An 11434-nucleotide genomic window follows, 5' to 3' on the forward strand; every position below is an offset into this window, starting at 1 on the left:
TTGTCTGTCATAATCACTCGCTTGAATCAGAAATATGAAGTTTGATCAAGGGAAGTAGATTTCGCCTTCCTACATCTCATATTTATTGGTTAATTAATAAATGGGCATCCTGCGTTAGTATTAGTATGTGGTCTTTACGTAAAAAATGAAATAAATAAATATCATCATGTAGCAAGCCATAGAAAATGAAATAACGAATCATCTTCACAAGCCATCGAAAATGAAATAAGGAAGCATCTTCATGTAGCAAACCCGTCTTCATGTAGCAAGATATAGAAAATGAAATACAAGAAAATAGTCTAGAGGACCCATTTCAAGCCAAAACAACTCTAGAGGACACCGTTTTTTTAATAACTCACAATGACAAACTTAAACATTAAGTAACCAACGAACCCACTATTTTAATTTTAGTAACCCTCGAGGACAACGTCAAATTTTTTACTTTTTTAACATACCAGTCTGACCCCTCCGTGTTATTATATATATAAAGCATAACTTTTTTTTTAAATACCAGTTTTACCTCTCCGTGTTATATTTATAAAGCAGAGAAATTTAGTGATTGTTCATACCCAAATAGGTGAATATACCTCATACATTATTTTGATGTATATACTCCAAATATGTATGAATAATTATTGTTCATACTTCAATAGGTGCTCTTGCTAATCATACATTATGTTGAGGTATGAATCAAAATAGATATAAACAATAATTGTTCATAATTCATGTTGAGGTGATTGTTCATACCCCAAATAGGTATACATCGATTGTTCATAGCTCATGTTGAAGTATGAACACCCCAAATAGGTATAAACAATGATTGTTCATACTCTAATAGGTGTTCTTACTAATCATACATTATGTTGATGTATGAACAATGATTGTTCATATCTCACGTTGAAGTATGAACAATGATTGTTAATATCCAAATAGGTATTAACTCATACTATATACACCGGGTTGTTTCGGTTGGTCCAAGCCATTTATTATTTTGCATCAGGGATGCACTTGGCTTTATATCTACCCGAACCATTTTTTATTTTGCATCATGGGTATACTTGACCTTTTATCTACCCGGTCCGTATGAATGATTAAAAAAGGTGGTGTTGAGTAAGGGTGGAATTCGAGGTAAACGAGCCGAGCTTTACTATACTCAAGCTCGGCTCACGAGTCTTAAATTGAACTCGAGCTCAGCTCATATAGTTAAATGAGCGAGCTCGAGCCAAGCTTAAACAAGCCGAGCCTGAGTAGCTTGGTTATTTTACACTACAAATATGCTATCACTACTAAAAAAAATTGACATTTCCTAACGGATCCAAAATAGATATGCCTACGGATCCAGTCCATACTTGTATTTCTGATACACAATATCCGTCGGCAAAAAAAGCCAACTTTTTACATCTTCCAACCCGGGGGATCTAATCCGCAGCAAAATTCAACCCTAAAATCCCAAATTTCTTCTCGGTGGCTCTATTGTTATTTAGGCAAAAACAAATTTCAGTAAACCGTCGGCGCCAAGGTGAAAATCTTTTTACTAAAAGAAAAGAAAGTTTTTTAATGTGAGCTTGAAGACGGTACTTTTCAAAGCTTCAATCTCAAACACAAACTTTCCTTTTTGTTTGTAATTTGGTTTTGCCATTCTAATATTCCGTAACTTATTTTCTGTCTAGGTTCGAGTGATTATTCAATTGACCTGGACCTTCTCTCTCTGCAATTGTGGTAACCTTCTCACTTCTTAATTTGGTTTAGTATAATAAAATCGATTATTTGTTTTTCCTTGGCATGTTTTAATTTATTGCTTTAGTTATAATCTACGTGCTTGATTTTATTGGTTTCTTTCTGTTGATTTTAGTGGTTTTTTCCCGTTAATAATGGTTCAGAATCTTGTGTTTCTCAAGTCTCGCTTTTCTAAGGAAATAGGGGGATGGGTATTTCCTTAGCTTCAAATAACAAACCATGTACAAGCTAGCCAAGTAAACAAAAGGTAAAGATTTTTAAAGCATCACCTTCACATGAAAACCTCTCAAGGCCTCAATAATGTATTTTGTTTCTCTTATATATCAAATTCAGAACATAAATAACTGGAAAAAAAAAGGTTTAGAAATAGACCGTTTATCAAACTGATGCTGGATTCTTTAGCGTTGATGTTGTAAATATCACCTTCGTAACGGATTTCAGACTTTAATGTTATACTAATTAAACATCCTATATAAGACTTTGCTGAATCAGCATCAGATCTAGGTGAGTCTGTTGCCATGCTTGTTGTTTTATAAATCTCTGCTGTTTTTTTGTTTAGGCAGAAAAGAGTACAAGTCTATTTCTTTTTCTTTGAAGTTTGAACAAGCTTCTTGGCTCTAGTTTTTTATTTTGGATTTTGACCCATACTTAAATAGATTTTTATAAGGAAATGTAAGTTTGTCATAACAACTCCTATAGATCTATGAGTTAGCTAGATTGACTTCATAAACCTATAGTTAAGGATGTTGGGATAACTTAATATATTGCTCAAGTCTCTTAATATATTGCTCAAGTCTATTAATATATAATAAGAGTAACTTAATATTTCCAAAAGCTTGTTTTTGTTGCAAATAAGCTAGTCTCGTGATTTTCGTCTATATAAATTGATTTGTAGCAACTGGTTCATCTGATTTTCTTGTGAATGTTCCTAGAATTTTTAATATATTTGAATTGATTTTTTACCTTGGTTTTCTAGCAACTGGTTTCTTTGGTGGTGTTTGAAAAATGGTTTTATTAGGATTTGATTTATCTACAAATGGTTCTTAGTTTGAGGTTCAGTTCATTGACTATATTCACTTAGGTATGTATGTTGTCCATGAGGCAAGTTTAGATATAGCTAGACCAGTTATAGATGTCTTATCTTAATCTACACTAGGTTTGGCTACAAGTAATTGAAAGGATTAGCCAATGCTTTGTCACTGCAAGGTTGGATTTTGTTCAGTTTACTCCAATTGTCAATACTTGTATTAACTAGTTAAACATGTCATGTAGTTAGCTAACCTTGTACCAGTGAGAGTTTTCTTCTTAAGGAGATTTTTCATGAGTAGTAATTTGATATAGAAATAATTTTATTTATTTATTGTTACTTATGAATTAGGATGCTTGCAATTGTTAACTCATTCTTCTTTCGCTTCAACTTTAGAAAATAGATTAGTCAATACTAGTTATCTTTTTTCATGATATTGATTATTGATATAGCTGTGACTTTAGTAGTCACATTTAAAACCTTCAACTTTACTGTGCTATCCAACAAGTCCATTTTTAACTAAATGTAGGCATGTCTATAGATTAACATTCCCACTGAGCTCGGTAATTTATGTGCTACATGCTATTTCTTTTTTTTTTTTTTTTTTTTTTTTTGTTATGTATGCCTTACTTGGTGCTAAATCATGGGTAGATTGTTGTTGGAAAATGAAGCTATTCTAGTTCTCCATCTATTGAATTCTTAGCATAGATGCATTGCATTGGATGGTGAGGTGCTTAGTATTGCATTCTAGAATGCTAAATCATGGATTTATTTGATGCCTAATTATCTGATTTGGTTGATGCTTCTTACATACTAGCTTTTCTTTGTTATATATAGTGGTATGGATGCTTTTGCTTCATCGATAGATAAGAGTTGGATTTTCTTAAAATATCTAGATAAGCGTTTTATAGATGGTTTAGAGAAATTTGTGGAGTTCACGAAGATACACTATCGTAATAAAAAGGTCATACCCTGTCCATGTGGCAAATGCCTAAACCAAGGCCCAGCCAAGACCCATAATGACGTCAAAGTAGATTGTTTTAGGCATGGCTTTGACGAAACATATAATGTGTGGTTCATGCATGGTGAAGTAGCACAAAATCAGTATGTTGAACAAGGATCAGGTTTTCGTGATAATGCATATAATGAAATGGACATGGCTAATGCCCTTAACACTGTGGTGGGGGAACTTGGTGGTGATAATTTGGACACGCTAATGGGAGAACATAGTGAACAAATTGACTTATTTGAAGATGTTAAGTTTAGTTCTAATTTGCGTAAGGCGATGAGTGAATTGTATGCTGGAAATAAGGACTTCACTGTTCTTAGATTTGTAGTGAAATTATTTAATTTGAAGATCACACATCGGTGGATGACCAAAGTTTTCTTGCATTGATTGACTATTCCAGTTGGTGCTTCCAAGTGGGAATAACACACCAAAAAATATGTATCATGCGGATAAGATAATCAAAGATTTAGGATTGAAGTATGATAAAATCGATGCGTGCATAAATGATTGTATGTTATACTGGGGAGACTACAAATCTAAGGTTTCTTGTCATATTTGTGGGGTCTTGAGGTTTAAAACTTTAAGCATTGAGGAAAGAAAGAAAGGGGTCAGGTCTGGTGCTGCGAAGATCTGAAGATATTTTCCACTAGCAGATAGGTTAAAGATATTATATAGGGTAGCAAAGGCTATGCGTTGGCATTCAACCGGAAAGTCCCTTTTAGGTACTTTGGGGCGTCCAGTTGACTCAGGGGTGTGGAAGACACAATACCCAGATTTTGCTGCTGAGCCTTGAAATGTCTGTTTGGGGCTAGCAACTGATGACCTCAATCCTTTTGAGTCATCAAGCTCATTGCATAGTTCATGACCTGTGATGTATGTGACTTACAACCTTCCACCTTGGTTGTGCATGAAACCCCAATTCACCATGCTCACAACACTCAACGAAGGTCCAAAACAACCAGGTAAAGATATTCATGTGTTTTTGCAACCATTGGTCAAGGAGTTGAATGACTTGTGGCATGAAGGGGTAATGGTAAAAGATGCATCAAAAGGAGATGTGTTTAAAATGCGGGCTGTTTTGATGTGGACAATACATGACCTTCCAGCTTATGAAAATATCTCCAGCTGTAAGACTAAAGGAAAACTTGGTTGTCCAGCTTGTGGTCCAAAGACTGCTTCTTTTTGGCTTTGCAATGGAGGTAAGCATGTGTACATGAGAAGCAGACGTTGGTTGCCTACCACGACGGTTTTTGTCCGTCGGCATCTGTCAATTATTTTGTAGTGGCGGCACCATTTGATATATGCACTTTGAATGGTTTTATACCTATTCAGGTGGTTTCAGGATGGAACTATGACTAGATAAGGAGATAACATGAAGAATATCAAATGACAAACCTTAATTCTATCCCTAAATTTTTAACATATCATGGAGGACCTATTCTGGTTTGTGGGCATTGCTACCTGTATAAAACTTCTTCTTATTCCCTCATACCAAAGTAGTGATTTCGAAGTTCATCATCATTGGCTAGTTCTCACTTCTTCTCTTCCTCTCTCTCAATGGTACTCGGATGAAACAAGTTCATGGACTTTCGATTACCCACCACTATTTGCTTATTTCCAGCGGTTTCTCTCCATTTTCGCCTATTTTGTCGATCCCAAGATTGTAAATCTTCATCAGGGTTTGGACTACAGTGCAAACTCAGTGATTTACTTTCAGAGATTTAGTGTTATTGTTTTTTATCCGTGTCTCTACTACGGAGTGTATAGATTGAGTAGAAATTTTGGGGGTTGGAGAAGGAGAATGTTTTTGGTTTTGATCGTGTGGTCTCCGGCTTTGTTTATTGTAGATCACATGCATTTTCAGTATAATGCGTTTCTTCTTGGTTTTTTGTTGATATCACTTTCGTTTTTGGAGAAAGGAAGAGATTTGTCGGGGGGTTTTGTTTTTGCATTGTTGTTGTGTTTGAAGGATTTGTTTGTCGTGGCAGTACTAGTGTACTTTGTGCATTTGTTGAACTGATATTTTATCTCTGAAATATCATCTCAACTCCTGAATTCATTCAACTCCAGCCGGTCAACTTTAAGAGGATGATTTCTCCACCTAAAAAGTACAAGAGTAAGGAAAAACAAAAATAAAAAATACAGCCACAAATGCCAATACTCTTCATCTTCATGCATCCCAATTATTAACACAAGTGTGAATCAATGTAGTAAATCTCTTTGTTGATCAATTCCAATTATAACCCTAACCCTAAAAAAAGACAATCAGATCCATAAAATGACCAAAACACCCATCAAATAAAAAAATAATACTTCCTTGGTGGAGAGTTGAGAGTGATAAGGAAGGACAAAATTGACAATAAGTTTAGATGGGATAGTGTTTGGAGTAGGGGGGCGAGATTTCATGAAAGAAAGAGGTGTTTTCGGTGGATCGATATTTGGAATAATTTTCTTCCATGCCTCAATAAAAGCTGAGTCCGTTGGTGGATTCCCTTCTAAATTAGTTGCAAATGATCTAGTCCTTATTGTGGTGGCTCGGGATACAAGGTTTCGGGTGACCTGACACAACATTTTTTATTCGCTTGGATTAATTTGGGTCGGATAATAAACTTTTTTCTCTCCAAGTGAATGGGAGGAGGAATGTGGATTAGTGAAAGGAAATGGAGTTGAGCTTCAGTATTGTGTCCCGAACATTTAGGGGTGTCAAATGGGCTGGGCCTCGTTATTTTACATAGCCCATAGGTGTAAAAGACCATGGACAATGTAAAATAGGGGTGGCAATGGATATAAGTTTTTAACATGTTACAAACTTAGAATGGATATAAGTTGAGAACGAATTTTATCACCTTTTTAGTGGTCAATTCAACTTCTGGGTAGCTAAATAGTTTTTCCGGGGTAGTTAAATAGTATTTTCGCCAATCAGCAGTTGATGTCTTGTGGACAGCAATGTCCACAAATTTATTCTGATATAAGTTGCACCCTATAGTGGTGACGTAATGCCTTGGGACGCATCTCGGGATTCTGGAGGCATTACAAGTAGAAATTTCTCAAGAGTTGAAAATTGTGTGGGCCTTAAGGGGTAGGGGTCATTGGGTCAAGAATAGTAACTTTCATGCCCGGCCCATGTAGTAGTGACTGAGTTAACTATGCCGTTGAAACTCTGAAGAGAAGGAGATTTCTATTCGGAATTATTTTACTTACTTTTGTACTTACTTGTGATCTATGTATATACCCATCCTGCAATCTCTTAACCGTTTAGCAGTACAAGCTAACTTTGATGAGTAGCACCATTAAGAATTATAAACTAGGAGATTTTTCAACACGTTACATCATCCTACTGACCCAAACCACTGGAAAGCCAAACTTAGAAAGGAAATTGTGAGAGAAGGCCATTCAAGTTTATCATTAGATTATGTTTTGTGTTTGTATTAGTGAAGATGTTATCTGTAATGTGCTCTCATATAGGCTATGTACATGTTTTACAAGAGTATTCGTGGTTTTTGTGTTTCTTGTAGAGGACAAATCAAGTAACCTACTTACGTGAAAATGAACTCTCCATGTAGATTCGTTCCCTCTCACACTAGTAAAGAATTTATTTTGGTAGTTTGCATATAATGAGATTTATTATGGCTTTTAGGTGTACATTATGTTTAAATTTCCTGCAAAAACTAGTATCTTTCCTATTTTTTTACTGTGTGCTACATGTGATCTTTGCAGGTTTCGGGCATGAAACTGTGACTAGAATATCGAACCACAAACTTAATTCTATCCCTAACTTTTTAACATATCATGGAGGACCTATTCTGGTTTGCGGGCATTGCTACCTGTATAAAACTTCTTCTTATTCCCTCATACCGAAGTAGTGATTTTGAAGTCCATCGTCATTGGCTAGCTCTCACTTCTTCTCTTCCTCTCTCTCAATGGTACTTGAACGAAACAAGTCCATGGACTCTTGATTACCCACCACTATTTGCTTATTTCCAACGGTTTCTCTCCATTTTCGCCTATTTTGTCGATCCCAAGATTGTAAATCTTCATCAGGGTTTGAACTACAATGCAAACTCAGTGATTTACTTTCAGAGACTTAGTGTTATTGTTTCTGATCTGTGTCTCTACTATGGAGTTTATAGATTGAGTAGAAATTTTGGGGTTTGGAGAAGGAGAATGCTTTTGGTTTTGATCGTGTGGTCTCCGGCTTTGTTTATTGTAGATCACATGCATTTTCAGTATAATGGGTTTCTTCTTGGTTTTTTGTTGATATCACTTTCGTTTTTGGAGGAAGGAAGAGATTTGTCGGGGGGTTTTGTTTTTGCATTGTTGTTGTGTTTGAAGCATTTGTTTGTCATGGCAGCACCAGTGTACTTTGTGTATTTGTTGAGACATTATTGTAGAGGAGGATTTTTTAGAGGTTTTGGGAGGTTTTTGATGATGGGAGTGGCAGTTGGGATGGTTTTCGTTCTTGCTTTTGCTCCATTTTTGTATTATGGGCAGGTATTCACACCGTCACTCTTCTGATTATCATCTTTGGAAATTATTGACATGTTACTCAATACTAATGCTCTCAAGTTTGTTTATTTTTTCGCAATATGATTGAGATGTATATCGTTATTTATCATAAATTTGTGTGGATATTATCTTCGAAGATGCAATTTGGTTCATTTGGTCGGATGTGTGTGAAACTTAGTTATCAATTGTTATGAATTGATGTACTACATCAGTTGCCTACTTGCATTTGCTCAAGGAAATGGGCTAATGCTACACTGTATGGAATAGGCAATGTTTTGTTGAGCTAAATAGTGAGATTATGGTAATTACTGTCAAAGTCCAGTTGTTGCGTCCGCCTACATGGTTTTAGAGCCCATATACTTCAACTGTTTAATCCATTTGCCTTTTTTTAATGGATGTTGAACAACTTACATGTTTGTGAAAGACTGTTTTGAATTTAACACCATTGATTCAGCTTATAGAGGTGTCCTTGTGACTTCATGGACCTTTTGCATGTAGGACTGTACATGCATTGCGGGGTGCCATCTTCCAAATATTAAAAATTCATAAAAAAAACTTATTATTGGAACTTGTATTTGAAGAGAAGGGCAGATTGTTTCATTAATCTCAGAGTATTTTATTTTCCAATTTATTGGTTGCTACTCTTTAGAGTGTTTACTTTGTAAGTAGGAAGCGTTTCAAAAACCTTAAGATACAGTGAAGTGATTATACTCCTGAGAGAATTATAGCTGTTTTACTATAACCTGCTTAGCAGTAATCGCACCAAATAGATAATTGATATACTTGTACTCGTTTTTGCTTTGGTACATGGTGGTAATGCTAGTGTGTATAAGTTGTGATGGTGGTTGATCACAGAAAAATATATATGTTGCACCAGCCAAACACGTAGATATAGATAACTGCTGACATTTGCTTTGACCTTGTGGTGGTTTAAACACTGAACCGATATGGCGGAAAACAGCCTCTACAAAACGGGAATTATATACATTGATATGTTTTATATGTTCTATCTCTTGTAATTCTCATACTGTGTTGTTATAAACATGCTCCTATCCCAGTCCACAATGATGGGTTACACATTTTGAGCTATATATTAACATGAATACCTATTGTTTGTTCGGACTATGATGAAAACAACTAATTAGTCGTAATGTTCTTTTGGATATTTTCCCACTATGTATTGATTTTTTAACCTGTTTTTTTTTTGCAGATTGAACAAGTTATACATCGCCTGTTTCCCTTTGGTAGGGGACTCTGCCATGCATACTGGGCGCCAAATTTTTGGGTATTTTACATTATTATTGATAAAGGCCTTGCATTCATGCTCAGAAAACTGGGTCTCAACATCAAGGCACCAGTGGCTTCGTTTACCGGGGGGCTAGTTGGGGACTCCTCGCCATTTGTTGTGCTTCCTCAGGTAATGTTGTTCCCATATGGATTACTTATATTCATCAGATCTTATGCGAAAACGATCAATCATACTTGATGAACTTGGCCTCCATGGTATACGACAATACTTGTTTGTACCAAATCATGAGTTTTGTAATATGCTATTTAGATGACGGGCCTTCCGTTGGAGCTTGGTCTGAAACCATAACTTGAAATCCTGTTAATCTATCTATCTTTGATCATCCCAAAGCTTGATCCATTTTGTCTTGAATGGTCAAATCATATATGTTGTGTTCATTGGTGAGACGAGTTTAGATTTTATATAAGGCTACAACCTTTCGTAATGTGTTTCACATTTACACGTGGGATTGATAGGTTGGTGAAGGGTTCACATGTGATCTATGATATAGTTTTTTTTACGTCTTTCTGGTATGCAAGTGTCACAAGCTAATCTCTCACATCTGAATGTTGTTGAATGACAGGTGACTCCATTGATAACATTCATATCAGTGCTAGTTGCATTGTCTCCATGTCTCATTAAGGCATGGAAAGAGCCCCGTCGAGAACTTATCACGAGATGGGTGGCTTATGCTTATACCTGTGGTTTTGTTTTCGGTTGGCATGTTCATGAGAAGGCCTCCCTTCATTTCGTGGTTCCCCTTGCGGTTGTTGCAGTACAAAGCCTGGAAGATGCGAGACACTATTTTTTGTTGTCAATAGGTAGGACTTTATGACTATTGCCATTTCTCTTGCTAATGTGCTGAGTTATACTTGTGGGAAGCTACTCTATTTGAGAATAGGCAGCGTCGTTCGACCCTACTCTTGAATCCATTTCGATTGATTCAGAGATTAGGATGTTCTATATTTAAAGCTGGAGATGTATCCACGTGTACTCACTACTCAGTTGATTCTGATAGATTAATAACCATCCTTGCTTTGTATTACTTTACTCAGTAACTATTAGCAGAAGTGGTGTTTCTTCTTTTCATTGTTTGGTTTTGTGTTTCTTACCTGGACAGTTGTATACTGGGTTCTTTTTTTCATATTAATTGGATTGTGAATGATAGAGAAAACAGTAGTATTTATTTTCAGTCTGCTATGACGACTGATCTTTACATTTTTCTTCTTAATGCAGTGTCCAGCTACTCATTGTTCCCTCTTCTATTTGAATCCCAAGAGTATCCCATAAAAGTGCTGTTACTTGTTTTGCACTCATTTCTCATGTGGTCAGGTTTTACTGCACAATATAGCAAAGTTGCAGCATCAAATGCATCACGATCGATAGATAAAGGTGATACAAAGATCACAACAAGTGAATTTTTTTCAAAGACTGCAAAGGAAGGTGGTGCAGTGGTTGTAGGCGTTGTTGAGATGTGTTATCTGGTGGGTCTGTTTGTTGTTGAACTATGGGGTCTTATTTTACAACCCTATTTTCTTGGCAACAGGCTTCCTTTTTTGCCTCTTATGTTGGTGTCCACATATTGTGCATTTGGTGTCATGTACTCTTGGTTATGTCAATTAAAACGAATCATGAAATCTTAGTAGCCACTAGCCACCATGTCTACTGCCGTGCTCTAGATAAGTTGTATTTGGAGTTCAAGCTCATATATATCTGATGATTCCAATTAATCAACTGAAGATTGTGGAATGAAAATGTCCAGATCTGTTGCTTCTTAGTGTATAACAATATTCCTTATAGAACAGTAGATGTAGAAAGTGACGTGCAGCACATATGTGGTTCAATTCCCACGTACTAATGTGCACTA

General features: G+C 36.0%; 1 protein-coding gene across 6 annotated transcripts; it reads left to right on the forward strand.

Annotated features, from left to right (window-relative positions):
• The first annotated feature begins 1359 nt into the window (after positions 1-1359).
• Positions 1360-11219, forward strand: LOC147476777 (dolichyl pyrophosphate Glc1Man9GlcNAc2 alpha-1,3-glucosyltransferase-like). 6 transcript variants are annotated; one of them, XM_086582275.1, is made up of 7 exons: positions 1380-1519; positions 1671-1719; positions 1881-1984; positions 7491-8264; positions 9490-9696; positions 10151-10388; positions 10804-11219. In XM_086582275.1, the coding sequence occupies exons 4-7, from the start codon at positions 7563-7565 to the stop codon at positions 11208-11210; spliced, it is 1554 nt and encodes a 517-aa protein (XP_086438401.1). In that variant the 5' UTR covers positions 1380-1519; positions 1671-1719; positions 1881-1984; positions 7491-7562; the 3' UTR covers positions 11211-11219. The 6 variants fall into 6 exon arrangements, with proteins under 6 accessions (XP_086438398.1, XP_086438401.1, XP_086438400.1 ...); XM_086582274.1 differs by having other exon boundaries at positions 1402-1574; XM_086582276.1 differs by having other exon boundaries at positions 1429-1559.
• The last annotated feature ends 215 nt before the right edge of the window (positions 11220-11434 follow it).

The sequence above is a fragment of the Coptis chinensis genome, chromosome 9 (assembly GCF_015680905.1).
Source record: "Coptis chinensis isolate HL-2020 chromosome 9, ASM1568090v1, whole genome shotgun sequence".
In the NCBI taxonomy this organism is placed as follows: domain Eukaryota; kingdom Viridiplantae; phylum Streptophyta; class Magnoliopsida; order Ranunculales; family Ranunculaceae; genus Coptis; species Coptis chinensis.

Excerpts from the sequence above, each read along its gene's own strand:
- LOC147476777 (XM_086582272.1), top strand. The coding sequence starts at position 7,563 with ATGGAGGACCTATTCTGGTTTGCGGGCATTGCTACCTGTATAAAACTT. Across the intron at positions 9,697-10,150 it reads CATTTGTTGTGCTTCCTCAG|GTGACTCCATTGATAACATT; the intron begins GTAATGTTGTTC and ends GTTGAATGACAG. Across the intron at positions 10,389-10,803 it reads CTATTTTTTGTTGTCAATAG|TGTCCAGCTACTCATTGTTC; the intron begins GTAGGACTTTAT and ends TTCTTAATGCAG.